The sequence below is a fragment of the Epargyreus clarus genome, unplaced genomic scaffold (genome assembly GCF_041222505.1).
Source record: "Epargyreus clarus isolate Ecla_fem2 unplaced genomic scaffold, WU_Ecla_fem_2.2 ptg000018l, whole genome shotgun sequence".
In the NCBI taxonomy this organism is placed as follows: Eukaryota; Metazoa; Arthropoda; class Insecta; order Lepidoptera; family Hesperiidae; genus Epargyreus; species Epargyreus clarus.
In genome coordinates this window covers 3,579,330-3,605,905 of record NW_027332226.1, presented here as the reverse complement: position 1 = coordinate 3,605,905, position 26,576 = coordinate 3,579,330, and the positions used below count along the sequence as shown (strand labels likewise).

Genomic DNA, 26,576 nt, shown 5'->3' with positions numbered 1-26,576 from the left:
AACAAGATCCCGAGAGATGGTCCGTTGCTCTCAACTGTTATGATGCGGCAATGATTTTATTTTGGACGGATGTATAATTTTTCTCTGAGATATGCGGGACTGAATAATAAATGTTGAAAAAGGTAGATTTATGAAATTAATCATAATATTCAGAAAATCATTTGTCTCTCAGAAGTTCTTCATATATCTATTATCTGCAATCATTAATACCCCAAACAAAAGTAGAGGAGGCTATGTCCAGTAATTACTCAATTAATCTCAGTGTTCCTAAAGCCTATTTATATGCCTGTGGTATTTACCACATCGGAAAATTATTTACTAGAGCCCTTACTTGATCAATGTCAGACTAACTTCTTGATTTTGATATTTTAGATTATTGTCAATTATTGAACAATACCGATTTTATCGTGTCGTTTTTAAATAAATGATTATCACAAAACAATCTATATGAGCATAAAGTGTATCAGAATTGCAAATAGTTATTTTAATGGGTTATCAATATTTATTTATAATCTGTTCTAATTCATCACTAGCAATATTCATTCCATTTTCAACCGTTTCATACAGTATATAAGATTCATATAAAATTTCTTCATAGACTGAAACGGATAGAGTCTCGAATACGAATCTAAGCCCTGTCATCCTTAAACGTTATCAAGAGCATTATTGGAGAAAATGGAGAGATTAGCTGATATTAATGGGTTAGCGCAGAACATAATAGTTGAATTTGGGTATCAGTGAATTACCATAGTGAAATTAAATTAAGCTAGATACGAACGTTTTGTTTACAATACATAATTATTTGGTAGACATAGTTAAAACAAAACGATAACGTCAGATAGAACATTAGAAAAATGGAATATGGTTTCGATTATTGTACTTTTCATAATAATGTACCAGAGATATCAAGGATAGACTATAAGTAAAATAACACATAATATACAACACTGTTTGGGATTAATATCTAAGCACAGTAAATACTCTTGATCAGGTAGACTACTCATTTGCTACTTCGATTTTATAAAAAAATACTACTTATATTTGCAATTGAAAGCAACAATTGAAAACAGCTATGAAGGGAGTTCGTAAATAAAAAGCGGCTCCCAATTTAACCCCGACTTCCAATGCTAAGCCGGAATAAATGGAAAGAAACAAAATCAAAATTTAATATCCCCAAGTTTCTTGTATTTGGCAACATTTTCAATTATGAAACAATCGTCTATTTCGGGCGCGACAAAGTTATGTAGGACCCCATTAAAATTTGTGTCTTTGTTAATTTTAACATAAAGCCTTTGAACTTGCCTGCCAGCCTGGGAACTTCAATTTGTTTTTATAAGAGTAATTCGCCTATTAAGACTTTATAAATAAGGCTTTTTGACCTAATAATTGCAAGTTAATTAACTTAGGGCTAAGCTGAAATGTTATGTAGCCTTAGACATAACATTAATTCTCTAGGAATTCAGACTACATCCGTTTGCAAAAATATGTTCGTAAATGGCGTCGGAGGGAATATTCTGGACGGCTTTAAAAATACAAGTAGGCCCGTAACGTTTGGTAGGTCCATCAACGTTGAAGTAAAGAAGCGGAATATGCTCTTGGTATTCTCCAATGGTAAGAAGTAGAAAAAAAGACCGATGAGATCATGAGACAAAGATTCTTGTCAATCAACTCCTTCTTTTTCACACCTATCGGAGGTTGACAAACATTAGGGCAAAAATGTACGGTGTTGTTGAAACCAACCTTAAGAAACTCAAGCATTTTTACCAGTGCCATCTTATAACGACTTAGGCCTCCCTCAAAGTTGTTTTGAACGACCTGGTGGAGTAATTTATACTGTTCCTCTCATAGTAAAAAACAACAAACCAACGAATCGGTAAATCGATAATAAAACGACTTAGAAAATAATTTCGCAACACCATCCACTCCCCAAACACGTGCATACAGCGTATCACAACTCGGCGCACACAGCACATGTTTGACTTGGATAGTTAGACAGCGCCAAGACAAACAAGCGGGGAACCAACTTATGTTCGCTGGTGTACTACTGTACAACTTGGTATTTATCATGAGTTGTTGAAGTCCCGGATGTAAAAATGTTTAGAATTACAATGTACTCGAGAAATGCACTTGAATTAGGAATGTTGCCTATAATTATATTTCTTCTATGTAGCAGAATTAATTGCCAACAGTCAATGCTTTGTCCAGTTTAGCTTTTTAAAGACATTTTATAAGTATATCGGTTTGACTATTTTTGACAGTTACGTCATTATTAATTATAATAGTCTGAAACATAGATATATTTTGGCTCGACTTGGCGGAGGCACTGCCGTGCCTCCTGATTATGTCTGAAATAAAATTAAATAATAACACATACACAAAAGCCGTTATACATTAAATACATTTTGCTCATACATACAGATCAAAATTATTTAACATTAAAATATAAAAAAGTTTGGAAAATCCAAAAGTGCACGCCTCATAATCTATTTTTTTTTTACAATGAAATTGATTATTTGTAAAAGTGTATATTATATAAATATACAAATATACAAATACACTCGTTCTCATGTGCCAAGTTCTTGTACTGTCTCAAGATCTTTCACGGTGTCACTACTGTTGAATTGAGTGGTAATTTAAATTAAAAATTTAAATAATAATAAATGGAGTAAAGGAGATCCAGGTGACAAGTATAGTGTAGTATAAAGAAGCAACATGTGAATTTAAAATCGTTTTGTTTAAAAAATTCAAAATTTTAGAGGCTCTTTATGAGAAAGCTGTTAAATGCTCAATAACAATCGACTCAAATGAAAACAATTTGTAATCACACCCACCTCCACCCTCATTCCACCACTACAAATCTATCGAAAGTTTTAATCTAGGTAATTAATTAACAAATTAAGAGCAGAGCACGAAAATAGAAAAACACCTCAATAGTCAATGTAACTTTACAGTGTCTTGCAAAAAAGTACCATTTATAGATATCAGATGGAGTTATATTCACGAGGTTACAACTTAAGATTTTACATTTGACTTTTTTTTTTAATTTTTTATTATTTATTTCTATTCAATAAACAAATTAAAAAAATGATTTTAAAGAAGTTTAGCATTTTTTTTTTGATTGTTGTTGTATAAGTTTTTGATAAATATCTAATAATTTAATGACAGTGAATTAAACGCTCATATGGACTAAGAAATTATTTCGTGTGTTACTTTAGATAATTAAAAAAAATTATTCCGATACGATCATTTTTTCGACCAATTTTGATGCCACATAAACCCGTCCATACACGGACGTCCAGAAAAGATTATGTTTAATATTATTATTTACTATGTTAAACAAAAAAATTGTTATTAAAATATATTTTATGTGCCTGATAAATTATTTGACTTGATATTAGTGCACTCAAATTAACCTATAAGTGCAATATAAATAACAAAAAATCAATTTCAGTTTCCAGAAAACTGCTTTTTTTGAAATGTCGAGAGTAGAGCATAACCTCAACGCTTCGCTTATGAGGCGTGCAATTAAAAAATTCCGTGCCTTTGAGCGTAAAATATTAAGAAAATTCAGAGGCTATCATAAAGTTAACTGCATGTAGGTGCGTTTAACTTTATATTTGCGACTGATCCAATTTGACAAAGTTGCAAACACGGGAAAATTATCTGAGGTCCAAAATAAAGTGATTTGATTTTTAATATAGAGTGATAAACTAACCCAGGTTTTTTAGTATACCTGTCATAAAATATTTTAATTTCCCGTTTAAAAATACAAAATTTCTGCATGGTTTAATACCCAAGTGAGATCCGAGTGCAAATTCATCTATCGATAAGATCAATAATATCGTGCGCTCATTGGTATTAAGTAACGAAGTAGCGAAGCTCCAGACGTCATACAATGTTATCTTCCTAACTAGTTTAATTACGGGCTGAAGTTTTCCTTCGTAGCAAAACCTCGAATATCTCAGACTGACTCTGAAACAGCTCAAAATAGTAGCGTAACTAATTCTGTACGTAGATGGAGCCGCTAAGATAGAAAAAGTGGTCCAAGTAAAGAGAGTCTGTGAAAAAATAAATATGATTGATATGACTGATGAGATCACATTGATGATTTGATTTGAGAAAGTGGTAACAATGAAATCCTGATGAGAGGTACAGGTTAGCTTTCCATATGTGTGTTCCGGGCACATATCCTAAATTAACGATAAATTATATCGTTTCAGATTTGTGAATCTCGATCCATTGACTCTCCATCAAAGACTTTTGTGCAGCAATACGCAAAAGATGAAGCAACTGTTACCGCCGTTACCATAATTTGTTTGCCTCTAAAGAAATATTCTTAAGGAATTTATTATTCTTCAGAAGTTAAGTTAGTAACACAGTAAATATTTACAAAAAAAAAACCTCTCAAGGAAAACTAATATTTAATTAACTCTACAATTATTTGAACATCGAAAATTTACTTTTAAATGTAAGATGTTTTAAAACTAGAAAGTTTCAAAATCGTCTCATTATCTGCTAGAACTCAATCTGTTAAAAAGAAATGAAGAAAAATACACAGAAGAAAAAGAAATAGGTACACACTTCGATGTACATTTTGTACCATCTCAAAAGACGAATTCGACTAACTCTTCGTAAAGGAAAGTTTGAAATCAGTTTATCTTTTGGGCCTTAAAACTCCAAGCTTAAATTCAATGGATTTTGTATAATTGCATTTACGTTACCGTAACAAAGTCTACTGCTTTCTGCTACTGTTTATTTAAACAATACTGTAGAAATCACTTAAAAGATAAATAAAATAAAAATCTGGATTTCTCTATGTTTGAGCTTTTTCTTCGTCACTAAAGCAATTGTTTTCTAAAATTAACATATTTTGGAAAACTATAAGTACCAAATTACAATTAATTCCTAAGAGGCAATCTCAGAGGTACGTGGTTGGGAATCAAATTCCGGATGTCAACGACCTCATTACTTGGTTTATAACCTAATTACATACCACTTGCGTTACCTATGATGTTAGCAAATCCATATTGCGAATTAATTATGAAATTCTTAAAATAACCTCAATAGCTCTACTTATACTTAATTATAAAAGTCCGTATTATATTTATGGGCATGTCGGAAGTAATAACAAAGTATATTCAAACAACATCAAATGTTTTCCTTTGAATATTAAAAGATTTAAGCAAATATTTGTAACAAAATCTTTGATCATGTTTCAAATATGTTTACGCTTAAATTCGTTTGTCTGTTCAGTACAAGAAATAAGTTAAAATGATAAAATTTTAATTCAAGATTTTTAGAGTTTAACTAACTTTTATTTACAAAGACTTGGGCCAAGATTCCGTCACTACAAACTTTGTAACGTAGTGCAATGCTTATTATTGCTCTCTGGTCACCTTCTCACACAATACTGAGCTTCTAGATTAACCCAACAGTTAATTACCAGATCTCACTCCGACAACCATAGCAAACACATAACTCGAACGTAATTCGAACTTCAGTAGGTACCTACTACCTATATAAAGTTTAATACAATTTAAGTAAACTTTATGTAAGCAGATCTAGATGCCAAAGCTAGTAACTAAACAATCCCGGGATCAAAGACTTAGAAATATCTACCTATACATTTCAAATCTCAAACCCTTTTACTAAGCCAATTGTACAAACGATGAGGGTAGAGGCGCTGTGGTAAAGGTTAGCTCTGGGACATCCGCTTTCAACTGAAGGAAATATTTCCACATTTTCAAAGAACTGAGGCCAGTGTTGGACTAATTTCACCTTTGTTGCGGCTTACCGGAGCCTTGTGGAAATTTCGTTATGTCGCGCCGTTAAAAGCATTTTGAGGTAAACCGTCGAGAAATAAACGATTTTACTTAGAGTAAACATTACGCTGAGGATCAAATTATTACAATCTATCTTATACCTAAGTTTAAATTTGTTTATTTAAACGTAACTTTAACTATCTATGTACATCTGAAGGTAAGCTGTCACTTTTGTCTGAAATCTGTCGTGTAATCAACCCCAAAAACGATTGAAGTCTTTCCCTCGCCAGCCGCACATGCGTGGCTACTCATGAAGACTAGATACGTGCCTTCCGTGCCACAAGCTTCGAACCATAATATAAGAACCCTTAACTTTTTATTTATTTATGTAAGATTAAAGTAACAAACAAGCACGCAGTTCAGCTGGTAAGTGCAGCCACCCATAGACATCAGTAACCAACACAGAATAGAGCATCGGTTCTACATGAAGCCGATCACAGATTAGTTTCCACAGAAGAGAACTGTGATGATCGCCTGATAATTTATTACGTCAGCCGGCGTCCGCCCTATCCATCAAAACGCAAGAACTGCTTCACAATACCTTCCCACCGAATCATACTGGTTCTACTATCTTTTTTTTATAATATAGGGGTAGCAGACGAGCATGCAGTCCACCTGATGGTAAGAGGCTACTGCCGCTCATGGATATCTGTAATCAACCCCAGATAGGATTAGATATTCCTACCTAAGGTCGGCCACAGATGCGCCGCTACCCCTGAGGACTAAGCTGGAACGCCTCGGAAAAGTCTGTCTCCCTTACCACACCTTTCAAAACGGAACACATCAGCGCTTAACACTGCTGTTATTAGGTAGAAATAGGTGCGGCGGTGGTGCTGCCGGAGTCGAACCACAAAGGGTTCTTCCACCTTCAAATCTTTCAAGTTTAAGTCTCAATTCAAGATTGTGCTACCGCAGTCGATCCACAAAGGGTTGTTTGACCTTTTGTTGTCTTTTCATAACATAATACTGGGCTTTGGATGTATTGGTTGCTTACTTGTTACTCCTATTTCATAAAAAAAACCATTTTTAGTGGGTACTGACATCGGTGGACCCACATTACATATTCAGCCACTCGTGGTGCGCTCGCAGGCTTATAAGCCAGGTGAATTTTGTTTCGGCTTTACTTGATTTGGTCATAAACTTATAACTACTCATTAAAAAAATTGGTATAAGCAGGGTTAACTTTTAACATAGGTAGTATTTTGTTATATCAATTCATAATTTGTTTAATTGACGATTGCAATCCAAAATAGCACTATTTTATTATCTTACTTAGGTTGTTTTCTATATTTTTGAGTGAGAAAATATATTTTTTACAAATTATACTTACAATTGATACGTTTTCTATCTTGTTAATACTTGTTGTCAGATTTGTATTGAAAGCATAAATCGTTGAAAAAATCTTTAAATTAATCTACTTCAAGGCATCCTTTTTGGCTACTTCAATTTGATTGGGAAAGGTAATTTAAATAAGAATATTTATAATTATAATTATAATTATAATTATAATTATTTATTATAACCAAGAGTAAAGCTAACAGAGGCTTAGAATAAATTAACCCTCGGAATAAACATAAGTACACTTATGTGTGCCAGATATTTTTAATATGGATGTAGGTCAACAGCAACACTTTATAACGAAATGAAGTATAAATACTTGTTTATAATAAATTTGATTTGTACGTCAATCTGTGACTTTAATAGCATTAATTTAAACCTTGTTTAATTTAAACATAGGAACATTAAAAGTAAAGTAAAAATAAAAATAAAATTTCACGTGAGAGTTTACCTGCCTGTTTTTAAATGTTATTGTTTTAAGATTTGATCATTTTGCATTAATATTGCACACTTACCTACATTTTGCGTATAAAAAGGTTCTAAGGAATTGTAACTATTACCTACTTGTCCACAGTCTTTTTTATGTTTACAATAAAAAGTAAATTGAAATGTGTTTTTTTTGTGCAATATTCAGATTCTATTTTTTATGTTTCATTTTTTCTTATAAAATTGTATGTGACGAAACCGTAACATACCGTACCATGTAACGGTAACAACTCACCTATACGTGCCCTGAAAATTTATTTGATTTATTCGCGACTCTCGAGGAAAGGTTAAGAGATCAATACTAAGCTACCTAAGAGCCTAACAAAATATTAGGTCTAGATTTTGTCTGTGTAAGTCAAAAACGGTATTTGATGTAGCGGACGACGGTATCTTATGTAGACTTTATTCGTAACCTTGTTTCTTAGACTTTAGACTAAATAAATACCTAACAGTAATATTTACCTAACAGATAGGCTAAATGACCTAGATTTCTTAGAAGTTCTTGGAAGTTTGATCTATGTCCGTATGTACCTACTAAATTTGCCTCGGAGCACTAAACCTGCTTTAATATACCTAATTATGGCTACGATAAGCAATTATCATCCTACTGACTTGACACTAAGAAGGTCGCGGGTTCATTCCTCGGTCAAACAAGCATATAAATAGCGGATGTACCATGTCGTAACTTTTGGGTTCAAAAACATCCATCTTGGGTTCAACCTTACCAACCAACCTCTTACCTTCTTGTACCTTTTGAGAAGCATGATGGAAGACACTCCAGACCTTCCCCAGTTATGATAACAAACTAGCAGACATTTAAGTTTAAAGAAATATAATCTAAGTGACGCCTGTCTCGTGATTACCATAAGATGACACAGCTGCATAATAAAATGCAAACTGCGCAGCTAAATTTCCTTTAGAACGCTTAGCCTTGGAAATCTGCAGTACTCTAGAGATTTTGCTGCAAATCTATTTTTAAATAGATGAATACTTTATTGTAGTTTATTAATTTCACAATACAAAGGTTTTGCTTCTTAATGAGGCCCAAATATTTTCTCGGTACAAACCCGCATCATATTTTAGGGTTTTATATAGTGTGTCTATGCCTTAAAACTTTAAATAAAGTGGCATTTTTATGTTATGTTTTTTTTTTCTTTATTCCTATCTCATTGTTATTTCAGTAGATTTTGTTACTTGAAAAAGGAATTAATAGATTTCGTCGCTTTATTGTGCAAAAATAAAATATGTATTAAAAATAATGAAGATATAATATTATAAAAATTACTACAAAGTACAAATTTACTTAATAATAATTATTTATTTATAGGTGTAAAAATCAAGCGTAAGCATAGCGTAGCAATACTCTCAGATCGCTGCTGGGATCTTCAAAAATGTTTTACAACACCATAGCCTTTCCTTTGAGTAATAAATAATTCTAAGAGCACTGGCGTCTTTGGTGTTCTTGCTACCCGACACTTCTCAATTTGCCTTTCGTATGCAGCCCACTCGTCCGTAATAGAATTCAGCCCCGCATTCGACCCTTCGTAAATCTGTTGGTCGTTCAAATATGCAAACAAGACCTCCAAGAGTTCCGGTTTACTCCCCGTAATGCGTTTTTTGAGTATCAGCTCGCATCCGTGTCTTGTTAAGTTTATTGTGTGACTATATTGAATATATCCATGAATACCTATATTGCTGAGTGATAAAAAAATTGGGATTTTATTTTTTACTAGCTGTGCCCCGCGGTTTCACCCGCGTTAAACATAATACCGCGGGGCACAGGATGGTAAGTGGCTACTGCCGCCCATGGACATCTATAATCAACCCCATATAGGGTTAGATATTCTTACCTGAGGTCGGGCATAGGTGCGCCGCTACCCCTGAGGACTAAGCTTGAACGCCTCGGAAAAGTATGTCTCCCTTACCATACCCTTCAAGATACCCATACACTAGAAATAGGTGTGGCGGTGGTGCCGCCGGCGTCGAACCACAAAGGGTTCTACCACCTTCATGGTGGTAGAACCCTTCATTGTGGTAGAACCTTCATATACATATAATCTAAGATCAACATTTGGATAACTAACCAACCGGAGATCGAACCGAGGTTCCCCTGTTAGCGCGTTAGAACCATTGTGTATAATTAAGGTTAAAAGTAAATGTAACTTACTATAAAAGTGTTTTAACAAACCGGCCACATGTATACCACTGCAATGGGTGACCCGAGGGATTTCCTTTATCTCGAACCAACTTAGTTTCCAATTACAGTTCTCGAATTCAGCTGACATTAGACAGTACAATTGTAACAAATTCGCTAAGTCCCTGTAACGGCTTCTAATTACTTGCTAGAAGGCAGTCTTAGTTTAAGTTAGATAGACAAAGATTGGGCCAGGAATACATAGCAACCTCTTATATATATTTTATAGCAAACAAGCAACTCACCTTCCGGTGGTCAAGACGTAGGACAAAATTTCCAAAGTAAATGTGTGTGGTCATAATTTGGTTTGATATTCCATCTTAAAATAGAGCAATTACATACGAATATATTGGAAATGAGTATTTGAGGTGTGTGAAAATAATAGTTACTATAGTCGGGCCATTACGAACGTGCGAGCCGAGTCATAAAAGATGACGTCAAAGTAATGTAACAATGCCGCACAACTCGATATCGATAAAGAGTTGCCGCTCAGACGCAGGTAGCTATAATTAAAGCGCTTTCTTTGATGACTAATCTAATTATGCAAAAATATAAATATGGATGTTATTAAAGGACCTTTCAAAATACATCCTAAAAATATTTTGCATTATTTCCTTAACCTTTCCTTGATTACCTGATATTGACTATCGACAAATACATTTGTTGTTACGCACAACACTAGAAGTGCGAGTGATCTGATAAAAATGATTTACGACTCACTTCGCACGTTAGTAATTGCCCGACTTTAGTCAATGTTCTTGTTGTGACTTCTGAAAAGATTATATTTATATGAAATCCGTCATACAAATCCGAAAATTTTGATAGATGTGATCGTTCGACGCTTCCAAGCGTTTTGTCATTAGATTAAACTCCCTAACTATAGTCGTCACAATTTAATAGGCCCATTTTGACACATGCCAACCTAACGTCATATAAATTTTGAACTAACTTTGTATGAACGTATAACACGTAACTGGAAAGTCAAATACTTCTAAACGTACAAAAACGAAATAATTTATTAACAAGAATAATTATTAAAATTTATAAACTGTATTACACATTTTATTTCAGTTAAAATGTGTCCAGAAACCAATTTATCATACGTCAATAAGTATCGTAGGGCGTCGTTGCAATCTTATATCAGTCAGGTAATTTAGCAGTTTACGACAATTTACGGCTACAGTTTGCAACTTCAAACCATTCGGAAAAAACCATAATCGATTAACATACAAATAATCGAAACATATAATTACCAATAATTAATTATTTATCCCTTTTCATCATAATAACAATAAAATAATCAAGTTCCTCAGTGAATGTTAAAATGAAAAAAAAATAAAGGTTACGATAGCACAAGTATGCTTTATTTAATCTTCTGAAAAAGATTAAGTTTTTAAATTACGAAGTAATTTATTTTCTTTTCTCTTTTTATTAAATCTTAATATGATTTAGAAAAATACTAAACAAATATTCTGTTTACAAAATATTAAGCAATCTATACAATATGTTATGGAGTTGTAATCGATTTATCGCAAAATCGGTTTCTCTGGGTATCGATTTGTATGGCACATGCTTAGTGCCGTAGCTATGGCATGTGTCAAAATGGGCCTATTACATTGTGACGACTATAATTACGTAACAATATTATGTTTCTTTTTGTTAGAAGGCTGTTTTAAGACATACAAGCATTCTTACTCAGTCCTCAGGGGTAGGCAATGCGTATTATATAGCAGGATTTAGATAAAATTGCTACATTCGGCAGTGGCCGTACACCTGCATTGCTTGCAATAAATCAATCAATTCAAGATTATAAATCATGATTTATTCTTATCGGAGCGAAATGTTAACATTAAAGGCTTATTTTCTACACTAATATTATAAAGAGGAAAACTTTGTTTATTTGGTTGTAATGAATAGGCTCAAAAACTACTGGACCGATTTTAATAATTCTTTCACCATTTGAAAGCTACTTTATCTACGACTAACATATGCCATATTTTATATGAAATATATTTGATAAATAGATTTTGAGGCGGTACAAAGTTCGCCGGGTCAACTAGTAATACATATTTGAATGATAATACTTTTAAATTGCACACGTCATGTTTTTCATAGTAATTATTTTGTTTAAATTAAAACTATTACAATCCATATGCATTTAGCGAATCCATCAGGATAGTTCTACAATTTATATCTAGATTATTTACAATTAACAATTCAATTCTTAAAATTTATTTCTTCTTTGATTCCTGTTCAATTAAAAATGTGTTATCTGATGCATTGATGTTCAGTTTCATGTCACCGGTTTCTGGTTTTAGATTGTACTGCAACTTTTTGGTTTCGTCTTCAGTAAAACCATTGTTAGTTATGCCTTTGATACTCATGTTGGGATTTTTATCATCTTCAACTACAATTTTGGGTGTTTTCGTTTTCTTGAAATCTGTAAAAATAATAATAAATATAATTGAAGAAGAAGTACGTTTGGAAGTGAACGAATACTAAATAACTTGATCGCAATTTTTAGATTCTTAAATAAACAGAAGTTATGAATTTACTTATTTTACATTGTAGTAATTATGATAACATTTTACTTACTTCCTAATAATAGTTTGAAGATGGTTGAAAACGGTGAATCTATCAATATTGTTACGAAGAACGACAATACCATTGTTGTTAGCAAGAAACTCATGAAGTTAAATAACTGCAAAGAAATATAATTAGTCATTAATTGGTACAACATTAAAAGATAGTATGCATGCTAAAAGGAAGAAAGCCACTGAAAATATGTGAAAGTAATTCAATTCAACAACTTTACCGAGGACTAAATAACAACAACAACGACAACAACTGTTGGATTCCACGACAATTAAAATTCTAATAATCAGGTAACAGAAATGGTGACTTACAATAGCGGGTACTGAAAAATGTATCGGTGCGACGATAGTGGCATAGAATACCACCATAATTGAATAGTGGACAAGATACATGGCGTAGGAGATGCGGGCTGGCAGCTTCCACATGCGAAGAGACAGGAACCAGTTGATTGGCTCTGAAATACAATAGTTTGAAGAAATTTCAAATAATTTTAATTTTGAAACAATCACTGTTCTTCTTCGTCGAGCTATTACTGTCCTACCGTCTGGGTACGGGTCTTCTCTCAAAGGGTAGTCTGAGAGGATTTTAGGACATAGTCCACCAAGTTGGTCAAGTACGAATTGGTCGACTTAACACATCTTTCAAAACTATTTTAAAAAAACTCTTAGGTCGTTTGTCCACCGCACCGTCACCCCGCCGATACCGATAATTAATGACGGCGCCGAAGTAGCCTACATACTTTTACTATAACAGCTTGTCCACCGCACGTCCGTCATCCGAGCACCGTCATTCCGGCCGCCGATACTTCGAGTAGATCGGCGTGAACGCTAGATCGGCATAGAGTTTTTGACGGGCCGATGTGCCGGCAATATAAAACACGTGGTGGAACCTGTCCATACACTGGCGTCACACGCATGACAACTGGAACAAAATAAACCGCCGATATCGGTCGCGTTGGACAAACTATCGCCGTCGCGACATATTAAAATCGGCCCGAAATCATTTCGTTCTCGGTATCGGCTCGGTGACAGTGCGGTGGACAAACGACCTTAAGCGCGCAGGTCTCCTCTGGATATTTTCCTTCACCGTTAAAATGATAATTACTTTCTAGTACTTTCAAATAAAAGGTGCGTTTTAAGAATGTACAACGCTGACGCTCACATTTATCAAAAACGTCACTCGATCGCATTTGTATATTGATTTCCGTAAGATAGGGTCACTTTGATTGATCGAATTGTAAGAATGTTAGCTGCTAATTCGATTTTTGCTGAGCTACACCACAACTCATTTTAATGTTATAAGGAAATAAAAAACTAATTATGGAGTTTCTTTCAGAAACAGGTGGCAAAGTTGTGGTAGATTATTATTAACGTTTAAAAAAATAGTACAGCAACTCTGATATCATCCTGAGTAAATCCGTCTTTTTGTATAGGTAGGCAGGCAGCCTAAATTTTTTTTTATCCCATGGCTGATTAGATGTCTCTCTCCACAACTATTAGAAACCTAAAGCATATAATATCACTGAACTCAATGACATTTTATACTAGACATGTTATACGCCCACTAACTTAAGAGAAAACTTGAGCGAAACTGCTTTGATAGCACACATGCACGTTTTTTATTTTACTTACCTTTAACTACATAGACAAATGTTCTATAAGAGACAGAGCTATTAGAACAATGTGATAAAAAAAGACAACTAGTGTTTGACCTTGCGTTTCAAGTGTACGCAAACGTAAATATTGACCATGGAATATAGTGACCAATGATTACTTCAGTCAAAACGGGACATCGATTTTTTTTATGTCAAATACTTTTTACTTGAAAAAATATAGTTAAAAATAATAAAAAACACGCTTTTATGATAAAATTAACTAAAAAGTAGAAAATAATTTTCAATATAGGTATCATTTAAGGAACAGTAAATAGTATAATTGTGCAAAAAATGTGGGGCGCTTTATGAAAACTGATAAATGGAGCACCCCATGTTTTTTTTCACAATTATACTATTTACTGTTACTTAATTGACAATGGTAACGGTTCATTTCGGAGACAACGGCACGCAGCATCGAAAAAAGGGACTGTCCCGTTAAAAACGGGACGTATGGTGGCTTTCCCATTGATCCGCATGCTTGTCAAAGACAAAGAAATAATGGAACAGAAGGTAAAAAATGTCCAAAACTGTCGATAATAGTTTTAGTATGTCGTTTACGTAGAAATGTTATAGTACAGTTTGAAATATTTGAAATAATTATTTATTTATTATGTAAATTACGCAGTATTAGTTATTTATTCGTAAATTTTCTCTAAAAATGTTTTTATTTGTCAAGAATTCAAAAAAAGAACTTACTAATAAGCCGTTTGTGGCTTATTTCAATTTCAAGGCGGCGAAGTATCTTTACTAATCTATGTTTATTATTATCAGTTTTATTTTACACACGACCATTAAGTGCAAAGTTGTGTAAATTTTATAAATGTACTAGCTGTCCCAGCAAACATTGTGTTGCCATATAAATAAAAAAAATGTTAAGGGTGAACAACCCTTATCACTTAAGAGATATGAAAAATAGATAGTTAAAAGTAGCCAATTCTCAGACTTACTGAATATGCATATAAATTTTGGTGAAAATCAGTAAAGCCGTTTCGCAGGAGTAGGTACAGTAACTAACATTGTGACATGAGAATTTTATATATAAGATTCTAATTTTACCGTGGTCTTTTTGAGGATTAATTTCTGGCTATACAAAGATTGTTTATTAAATTATGTTTAGGTTAAGGAAGAAATACGACCTTAATGATTGAAATATTTATTCAATTAAAGAAATTTTAAAATACCGTATACTATCCTAAATAAATTTTATGGTAATATTTTTTTATTATTTACCACAGGTATCGAAGGAAATTTAGAGATTAGGATACAGAATTTCCCATATATCGATTTTATTTTATTAAAATAAACTATAAAAAGTTATATTTTGACTAAAAACACACTAATATAAAAACTAAGCAGTGGGATTTTAAACTATAACATACGACATATGAACATCGTCAGATTCAATAAAATGTCACTTCTGTTCTGTTGATCTATGACCATGCATTTTGCGTCTTTATCACTTTCATTCACAAAAACATACTTTGTCTCTTTCTGGTTACTCACGTAATCATGGCGGATCGAACACGAAAAATAAACAAAATTTAATAATTTCTCTTCATTTACGTGTGATAGGTGATTCCATGAAGTTTGTTTCTCTTTCGAGCATAATTTTTGCATTTACGCATTGCACAAGAAGGCATTTTGAGGCTTAAAATTCAAAATAATGACGTTTAACGTGTTCAGTGACATTCGTGTGTATTACTACGCCGCGCGAGAGCGACTGGAGTCGTTTCAACTCGTTTTACACCACTTGACGTATTTTGTATGTTTCAAGTTTTGCCCGCTTGTGGCGTATCTTCAGGTTATAGATCAATGACTGAACTAGTATGACTTTATATATTATCTTACCAGCACTCCCTTGCATACAGGCGAAGATAACCCAGCCCAAAGCCAGAGCCCACATGGGTCTTAAGAAGGAGTTGAAGAAATTGTCCGCCAGTTGGTTGTCCCAATCCAGTCTCATTGCTATTTGAGCGCAGTACATTGCCACTAATAGCATGGCTAGTGAACATAGCAGAATTATTCTGGTTAGAAACTGAAAATAAAAATTAGTTAATAATATTGATAAAAAATGGAATATGATTATTATTATTATTATAAAGTCATGAACTTTACCAATTGCAGTCTGTTTAAAATGATAAAGTTCGAAGGTTTAAAAGTGACGGATCTGCCGTTTCTCAATTGGTGTGTTAAACGATTAATATTCCAAATGTTTAAATAATTATATTATTCTTTTTAAAATTCTTACAAACGTATTCTTATACTAACCACCTAAGTTTTAATACCCGATTTTAAAAATAAATATAACTGTATTTAATGTAACCTTTCTTTGAAATATTTACAAAACATAATTTCAACATTCATTATAATCAACAAGATTGCGAGATAGCTATATTAAAAAAATATTATTGTAAATATTTAAAAAGTTAAGGAAGTCCAATTACATCAAATAACCTTTGGTATATCTGCCTCCTTCTTCCGCCATAGATGAAGCAGGTACCCATACACCATGCCGACGAGGAAAGGCGATGCTCTGGTCAGTATATTCACATAGTAATATGTGTAGAAGTCTACTGGGTCATTGCGTCGACTGAAACGAAATTAAGACTAGCGTATAATATAAATTAACAACATTCACAACACATCAAACAGATCAAAATTCCAAAAATACCTATACACTCAATACACTCAAATGTTCATAAGTAGCCAAACACGCCTAGCATCGCCTAGAAATTTTACTTTACTTTTAATTATGGTGCTTTTTGTGTATAGTTTCTTATGAACGCTTGGGTGTATAGGTATTTATGAAACCTTAATCTGTTTATCTACTGTTGGAGCTGGCTGTACATAAAATATTTTATTGATCAATACAAGTAATATTGTCAAAAAACAATTGACAAAATCGACTGCAGAACTGTTGGAGAATAATATTTTTTAAGTTATAGCCCGCGTAAAACTGCTAGTCCGCTTTGAATATAGAAATGAATCGCGTCGTCATAGCAAATTGTATGACTACACCTCCTCGCAGCAACTTCAGAACGGACTAGCAGTTTGGCGCGGACTATACTATGCTAATTACTTGTTCAACAACAACAATAATTGTTAAATTAAATAACTTTAAACATTTATATTTAAGTAATGCAACATTATTTTGTTAACAAGTAAGTAAAATCAACCAAAAAATACAGAAACTATAGGAGTACGCCAAATTTTTGTCTGCTAATATACTTTAGCTAACTAATACTTACTTAGGCGATATGATCCCCGATGGAAAGTTCCTGACGAAACAGTACACAGTAGCCGCTGTGAGAGTGGCTACTAAGCTGGTGTTCAGCGCTGTCCAAGCGGCTCGCTTGCTACTGAGCACCCAAAATAGAATTATTGGGGATAGGATATGAAGTTGAATGTCTATTGCGAGGTACCATGTTACTCCAATGCACTAGAAAATTAAAAACAAATAGAAAATAAAGCTATTTACTTAAACAAATAGTAAAATCTATTATGATTACCTTTTTATCTTTTGTCTACATCGATTTAATATCAGTCAATGCTCTTATTTTTGACGTAATTTGGATAGTTTTGTATTAAGCAACAGTTTTATTTTAATTACCCTGAACGTTCAACTCAACATCTATTGATCTTCCGAAAACACTGTAAGAAATAATTCTATAACATTACATTTTTTCGTTCCTCTAGATAAAGTTATATAAAGATCATATTTAAATATTAACTTGCTATAACCAATGTAATGTAATAAAAATGATAGCATATCTACTTCTCGCTTGTTCCTTATAATGTGTTAGCGAGAGAAACTACAAACAACGCTGACCAAGCCACCATTCTGGATAACATTATTATTAAAAAAACTAGCTGATCCGGCAAACGTTGTGTTGCCATATAAAAAAAATTAAAAATCTAACATCGAGCGATATGAAAAATTATGAAATAACCGAAATGGCTATTAAAATATAGGTAAATAAAGGGTAAAAATTTAGGGTTGTATGTATTTTTAATGCCACATTATAAAAAAACAAAAACAAAAAAAATGTTCAAAAATTTAAAAAAAATGTTAAGGGTGAACAACATTTAGGGGTATGAAAAATAGATAGCAGCCGATTCTCAGACCTACTGAATATGCATATAAAATTTGGTGAAAATCGGTAAAGCCGTTTCGGAGGAGTACGGTAACTAACATTGTGACACGTGATTTTTTTTATATATAAGATTACAAGTACACTTACAGCATTCCGAGGATTCACGATATTCTGCAAATGGAGCAGCGTGGACCACCAGAACTCCCTACATCTAAACGATTGCATGGCCACTCTGTTCCATAACGGACCATCCGATACCCTCATGTACAGTGACGACTCGAACAGAATCACCGCCGCCAAGATTGGGAACATCCGAAGCAAACGAAATAGGTAGAACACGTGTACGTTCTTTATAAGTTGCACTGGAATAAAAGTTATTACTTTTTAATCACTCTATCAAATGTGATAATATTTCACAACGACTGAAGCTCCAAGCATTGCAGGCTGTAATTTACTAAATTGCCAATGATTTATACCTGCATTTGAATTTTAAACCATCACAATAAAAACATAGTTATATTTATATGTACGTGGGTAAATATCGTAATTAAATGATTGTAATGACGCTATAGTGGTGCCGCTATAAATAGCAATATTTGTGCTGCTGTGCTCTGGTTTAAAAGCATGATTAGGCTTATTGAATCCTGTATTAGGATTTGGAAGTGTCAGATGTGAAACGGCAGATACAGCGAAATTAGGCAACATTAGCAAATACAATTAAGATTGAGTAATTACTCAATCTTTGGAAGTAGAACCAGTATGGTTCGACCGGACCAATTTCTGGCGTGAAGAATTGATGTGTCGCAGTGAAAAAGTGTTGATGTCGGCTGGCATACATAGAAGACATCTTAGTGCTTAGGAGTTGCAACACATCTGTGATTGGCTTTCCATCGGTGGACTGTATGATTGTGTGGTTTCATTAGTTGATTGTCAATGATGTGGTTTGGTTTGGTTTTATTTAAAACCTTGCTTTATAAGCGGTACTGGCAGGTAATATCCGGTTAACATTCCTGAACAGTACATTTTTTGGCTTAAAGAAGCTTAGGGTTTTGATAAGGGATTAATGTTTCCATTCGTAACTCTATCGCCTTAGTATTATAGTATTATCGTTATTAGATAATAAATTTCAGATATTATCAAGAGATTAATAAGGTAATCACAGTCAAATATATTCCATATTATTATATTCGATGATAATATAATATGGTATGTCATTGTTTTTTCATGAATGCGCTAGTGACTGATATTTACAGCTTTGTCGGTGTCCTCGTTAAAACATTTTATAAAATATATAAAATATGAAGAAATAAATTAAAACGTTTTTGAGGGGTTCATCTTCGCGAGGAGAGTTATTCAATCCAAAGACAAGGAAATAAAAATAAGAAAACATAAAAACATCTTCAATATTATAAACACACATAAAGATACCCAAGAACGTTGAGAAATGCAGTAAAAAGAAATTTAAAAACTTACTTCGATTCATCTTGCCCACCGTTGTATACACGAGGAGTAAGCCACTTAGAAAGAAGAAGGTATCTACAGTTAGTGGCGCCACCGTGATCCATGCTGCACCTAACGAGATTGACCACTGAAATAATAATAAGTGTAATGTAATGAAACTTACGGAATAATATCGAACATTATTTAAATTTATAAAATGTACAAGAAATCAGTTCAATTATTTCTAATTTAAGGTGAAACAAATAAAGAAACTATTAAAAATTTAAAAGTATATTTTGGTGTTAAACTCTGCCCAAATAAGCAATATGGCCTTAAAATATGACATGTAAACGTAAAAAATATTTCTTTCTTAATCAATATTTACTTATTCACTAATTGTAAACAGGAAGTGACACATTAGGTACATACCTCAAAACCTTCTATAGGATTGAGAGTTTCAGATAGGGTAAAGAAACTGTGTCCAAGTATGACCCAGATCATTGCAAGTGCTCTGATACCATCCAAGCATTCTAAAGACCCTGGACTGGAGTTGAAGGTCAGGAGACGACGTGTATTGGTGTATACAGAGAAGGAAGTATATAATGAGCTGATTTCTTTTGAGGCTGAAATTCAATGAAATAAACAAGAACATGATAAAACAATTAAATGAAAAACAATGATAAAAAGAAATGAAAAGAAAGAAAACAAAATAAAAAGATTAGAGAAAGAGAAATAAATGCCATGATAATATAACAAAGTTATATACCATATTACATCTTAAAACTAGCAATTATAATAAAAAATATCGTATGTTAAGATTAGTCAAGCTGTTTGGGGGTGCCAAGAAATGAGACAGATATATATAAATACATGTTACATACGTACGTTAGATAAACTTTATACTCCGCAGTCGAATAAAAATGGGTCGAAATATTACCAAATTAAAAGTTCTACGTGAGCATAGTTTATGGGGCAGAAAATACGGATTTTTTTACCTTTTTTGAGGTATATAGACTGATAAATGTCATAACAGCTGCTGATTAGTGTAATAACGCCAAGAAGAGAGAAAACAACGCTGAAAACAATTGTTATTAATTTATTGCAAAGACAGAAATTAGCGAAATATAATAGTAAGTAACAGAATATAGTAGTAGTCTATGGTACAAATTCTTTTTTGGTAAGCTAAGTTACTTAATAAAACCCATAATTATCAATAGGTATACAAATTCACGTATATTGAAGATTTTTATTAACTTAAAAAAAATCTCAAGTGGTGGATAATCTCTCTTCAAATTCAAATATTGAATATAAGTACATTACCTAATAAATTATTTGGAAAATATTTATTGGCCATGAAGAAGAAAATAATTCTTAATTTATTTAAAACAGTAGGTAATAAACATTTTGTATATATAGAAAGTATGATGATGGTGATTTTAATATAAAACGAAGCATAATAATGAACCTATGATACGTTGGACAGCTGATTATTCGGAATACTATTGCCTAATTAAAATAATCTTAAACAGACAATTCTAAATTAAAACTATGACGACAATAGTTAATAAAAACAATTGTAATGCTGATGATAGTAATGATTATGATGTTAGAACAACGGAAACCGAATCTAATAAAAATCTTACATAGCGACATAATCTGCGGCAACCCAAGGCCGGTCATCAGGAAGACGGCATGAAATATCAGTGTAGTTGAATCCGATCTTGGTAAAATTAAATAGTAAGCCATTGATTGCCTGCTCCGTGGTACATGGTCTAGGTATACACACTGCTAGGCTGAACTGCACATTTGATAAAGGACTGTCAGGTCCAAGCCTGGAAATATAAAAAAGTTATAAAATAGGACTGCAGTAAATAATTGGTGTTACTTAAAACGTAATAATTATCTCTGGGAATTAACAAACATTTGAAAGAAAATAGAAAGAAGTAAAGTTCATTCCATTCATAAGTAAAATAACTTTTACCCCACATTTCGTGCTATACTATATTATATTGTAATCGTCACTTACCACCATAAAATAGTACAAAAGTAAATATAAAAATACCTTTCAATATCAACCCCAGGAAGTTCAGATGTTAAAGCCATTTTCTGGACATTACTTTTTTCAAGGAGTTTTAATGTTTTCTCGTCTACATATAATTCATTTGGATCGAATTTCCAAGATTTTCTTTCTAAAAAGTCAGGTAATCTCAACTCTTGATTCACTGGTACCCGTATTCGACAATATTTGCCACTTATTGCCATATCTTCTACTTTTTCGTTGATAGCCAAACATTGGTGAAAGTTCCCCAAGTCTATGACGTTCCCCATCAGTATACTTCTCGGGACCCTTATTCCAGCATCTAGGACTGTGAATAAATTATATAGTTTAAGATTTTTAATTGACCACAACTTTACATTTTGCCAGATGTTTCTAATATTTTTAATCGTTTGTAGGAAATACATTTTTACGTAGGAGCTTTTACAAAAGAATTTAATAAGCAGGTAATTATTATTCCAAAATATATCTTACATCTGGCTAACAAAGTCGTATCGTTCGCCGCCAAATAACTCAGTTGCTGCCGACACAAATCTGGATCTAGCACATCTTCATACAATTGCCTGTCGAATGGAAATCTATCCGAATCAATATCCAAATTCATAAGAGCATTTACATTAATGATCATTAAATAATTAATAATAGTAACACCAAGAAACACTTTTTTAATCATTTTGACTTTTTAATTTTATATTTATCGGCAATAAATCCTCCTCGCATGAACGTCACCTAAAAAAGTGGTGCTTTGATTTCTTAAACACTTTATCTAATCGGTATTTTGTCACCGTTTCCCATGATTAATATTACTGATATTAGATTGGTCATTTAGTTAATTATAATAAACATGTTGATAGGACTCATACATTTATCTCACCTATGATAAAATATCAATACAGCTACTCTGTATTTTATAGCAATGTAAATCAACACAACCCAAATAGAACTATCCTATTCGGATTTTTTTATAGATTAAAATAGGCGACAGTAGCTACTAAACTGCATGTTTCTCAATCTTTTGTTGCATAGAACACAATTTAGTACAATTTAACACATCTATTAACTGTACTATTATATTTTTTTTATTTTAAGACATTATGTATACAATATAAGAATAGTATTGTAACAAATTGTAAACAGAAGAAAGATGAGTACTACAATAAGAAGTGATAAATAATATATACAACGAGCTTATGCCCGCGGCTTCGCTCGCGTTACGAAGTAATATTTTCATCCCCAATTTTATCCTCTTGGGGGTAGAATTGATCAAAATCCTTTCTTAGCGGATGCCTACGTCATAACATCTACCAGCATGCCAAATTTCAGCCCGATCCTTCCAGTGGTTTGGGCAGTCCGTTGATAGATCACTATGTCAGATAGTCACTTTGAGTTATTGAGTTATATTAATAGTAGTCCCCGCGGCTTCGCCCGCATTTTAAAGAAATAATATGACATACATAAAACAGAAATTTTGTACCTTCATTGGAATGACAGTGGTGTCATCTGTCGAAAATTGGTCTTACCAACTCCCAAACCTTCCTGGGCTCTTGGACAACAACTTTGCAAAAGATCATCACTTGTTCAAATGCATAGTTTCCGATTCTATAAAATATAGGTCCGAAACTGCGATGGTAGCGAAGTCTGTCGAAACCAATGTGTAGATTCCAAAATCAACAACTACTTACGATTTAAAAAATAATTAAAAAAACCTTTTCCCACGGTCTAAATTGTTAATCTAAAACATTCTCAAGTCCCCTTGAACACACACAACAAAGGAGAATGCCCATTCTTGGTACTGATTTTTCTCATGCGTCAAAATGAAAGGAATATTAAAATTATTTTTTGGATTTTTTTAAATAATTTGTCGATCATAATAGTTTCTTTGAACAGGGGATTCCATTTAAGATAAAATAAGACGAAATGTTGATTGTTGTTCTTAAAAATTAAAATGGCGGAATTTTATACTCGGAATTCAATAAAATCTATTAGTGTTTTGACTAATGATTTTTCTCATGAATCAAAATGAAAGGAATATTAAAATTATTTTTTGATTTTTTTACATAGTTTGTCGATCAGAATAGTTTCTTTGAACAAGGGGGTTCCATTTAAGATAAAATAAGACGAAATGTTGATTGTTGTTCTTAAAAATTAAAATGGCGGTATTTTATACTTGGAATTCATTATTTTAGGTTTTTAGGATTATTTTAGGTTTTTTTCACCTACTATCTTTAACAGTAAATGGATAGGTATATTATTATGTTAATCGAACTACATTATAGGTACCTACTATCAGTTAAAACCGACCATCAATCTATCGTCGGATATTTTCGATTTTGAGGTTATGTAACATTTCGGCAAATAACTTCAGAACCCGGGTGCTGATCTAAAAAATAAGTATTGGTGGTGGTATTTGGTTAATTATACATCGTCCACAACAAGTTTCAATTTGATGCAACTCTGGACGGCGGTCCATACTTTCATGGGCATTGTCCTTTCATCAAAATCAGTCCAGTCGTTTAGGAGGAGTTCAGTGACATACACACGCACATAAGAAATATATATATAAAGATAGGTCCGAAACTGCGATGGTAGCGAAGTCTGTCGAATCCAATGTGTAGATTCCAAAATCATCAGCTACTAACGAATTAAAAATTAATTAAAAAAACCTTTTCCCACGGACTAAATTGTTAATCTAAACCATTCTCAAGTCCCCTTGAACACACACAACAAATTTCATCAAAATCAGTCCAGTCGTTTAGGAGGAGTTCAGTGACATACACACGCACATAAGAAATATATATATATATATATATATATAAAGATATATATTTAGATGATGAAAGAGATGGGAGAGTGGGTTCACTACATTATGCGATGCAGTTGTTTTTCATCTCTGTGACGGGCTAAAGCGAGCCCAAGAATGTTTGGAATTTTTGAAGCTGAGGCGGAGCCGGAATAGTCTAATGGCAAAATAATTATAGTTCAAAAAACTAAAAAACACGCTTTTATGATAAAATCAACTAAAAAGTAGAAAATAATTTTCAATCTAAGAATCATGGGGTGCTTTTCGAACCTGATAAATGGAGCACCCCACACTTTTGCCACAATTATACTATTTACTGTTCCTTAATTGATTCTTAGATTGAAAATTATTTTCTACTTTTTAGTTGATTTTATCATAAAAGCGTGTTTTTTAGTTTTTTGAACTATAATTATTTATTATTTTTTAGTATTTCTCGTTATAGCGACCACCATTATTCATCGTTTGTAAAAAAATCAAGTGTCTATCTATTACGATTTAAGAGATAAAGCCCAACGACAGACGAACAGACCGCAGAGGGTTTCGTTTTAACCTTTGAGTACGGAATCCTAAAAATCATTCTACAAGAGGGCATTATAGATATGTTTCAGAACATTTGAGTTATAGGGAAATAACATTATTATTTTCTAAACTAAAAATCACGATATATAAATTACGCCTATTGAAACTAAATAGCAATAATTATTATTTGCAATCTAAAGTTGCGATGAACTTTGCTGAAGGTGCTTGAAAAATCTCGCCTCGAAAATCGTTAATCCTGAGGATGTTGATAAGGACAATGGTACAAAACTATTAATGTTTAAAATATTGAATTGTCATCGGTCCTTAATAAGTATGCCAAATTTCGAGTTAATCCGACGTTTTGAAGGGGGTTAAAATCATGTTCAAAGATTCCGTTACATACTAACATACCAACATACCAACATACCAACATACATACGTCTGAAGCTAATAAAAGCGTGTTAAAAAATAAACGTTTCGGTGGAAAAACTGAAAAGTCGGAACCAAGTCATAGGGGTTTTGATTTTCCTTAAGCACTTATCGCAATAACGCTAAATCGAAGTAATTTTCCTAGGTATAGAAATTTCAAAACAATGTTATCATCATTTAAATCATTTATCCAATTACTCGATTTTAATTAATTAATATTTGATAAAATAAAACTATAGTTGTTACAGACGATGTGATAAAAACAAGTGATAAAAAATAGTTTCAGGCAATGACTCACGGGTCACACGTGATAGATCTAAGTAATAGATTAAATAGATAAAGGATTGTACATTCGATTATTTTAATCGACTACGCTGTTTGGAAATATTAGTATTGTAATATAGGCGGCTGGTTCTAGTCAACAAGTGAGTGGTCGAAATACATGACATACATGATGAATATCACATCCCCGCACATAGTTATTTGTAGGTAAAATAAATATTTTTAATTCAAATGCACTTAGTGGTCACCTTACCACCACCATACTATGACAATAATACCGCGATAATACGACCTTGTCCTGTTATTATTGTTCAATTATTATTCAGAAAAAAGACTAGCTTTCTTCAGCTTAGTCGTTAAGTATTGTAGTCGCTAATTGTAACTCACTTCAACTAATGTGGTTAATTATGAAATATATCGGTTCATCTCATCGACAATTTAGTACGTAGGTATAAATACATGTCATTATCAACATTATAGGCAACGGCAATAATAAGCTCTTCATTTTGGGATTTAAAGCCATTGTTTATTAAGCTCATAACGCCTTTGAACATATCCGGGGACTATCTTTCCAATATTGTATGTGACTGGAAACCTTCTTCTACTTACAGTAGAAGCCTGCACACTGTATAATATCAGCTGCTCCCGAAATCGAAATACCGTATAAGTGAGTTAGTCTTACTACACCTTTCAGACATATAATTTATATTATTATCTCTTACCATCAAAATATTGAAATTTAAGGTATCTTCATCATCATCAACCCATTACTGTCCCACTGCTGGGCACGGGTCTCCTCTCAGAATGAGAAGGATTAGGCCATAGTCCACCGCGCTGGCCAAATGCGTATTGGTAGACTTCACACAC

At 32.9% G+C, this 26,576-nt stretch overlaps 1 protein-coding gene across 1 annotated transcript; it reads right to left on the bottom strand.

Annotated features, from left to right (window-relative positions):
* Nucleotides 1–11,962: 11,962 nt before the first annotated feature.
* Nucleotides 11,963–22,316, bottom strand: LOC140749787 (nose resistant to fluoxetine protein 6-like). The gene is made up of 13 exons (XM_073082951.1): nucleotides 22,154–22,316; nucleotides 21,686–21,989; nucleotides 21,267–21,455; nucleotides 20,619–20,698; nucleotides 20,053–20,246; nucleotides 19,657–19,771; nucleotides 18,331–18,545; nucleotides 17,338–17,528; nucleotides 16,544–16,679; nucleotides 15,938–16,124; nucleotides 12,747–12,889; nucleotides 12,436–12,541; nucleotides 11,963–12,280 (listed from the first exon to the last, which is right to left on the bottom strand). Exons 1-13 carry the CDS (start codon nucleotides 22,305–22,307, stop codon nucleotides 12,072–12,074), a joined length of 2,223 nt encoding a protein of 740 aa, XP_072939052.1. The 5' UTR covers nucleotides 22,308–22,316; the 3' UTR covers nucleotides 11,963–12,071.
* Between the last annotated feature and the right edge of the window lie 4,260 nt (nucleotides 22,317–26,576).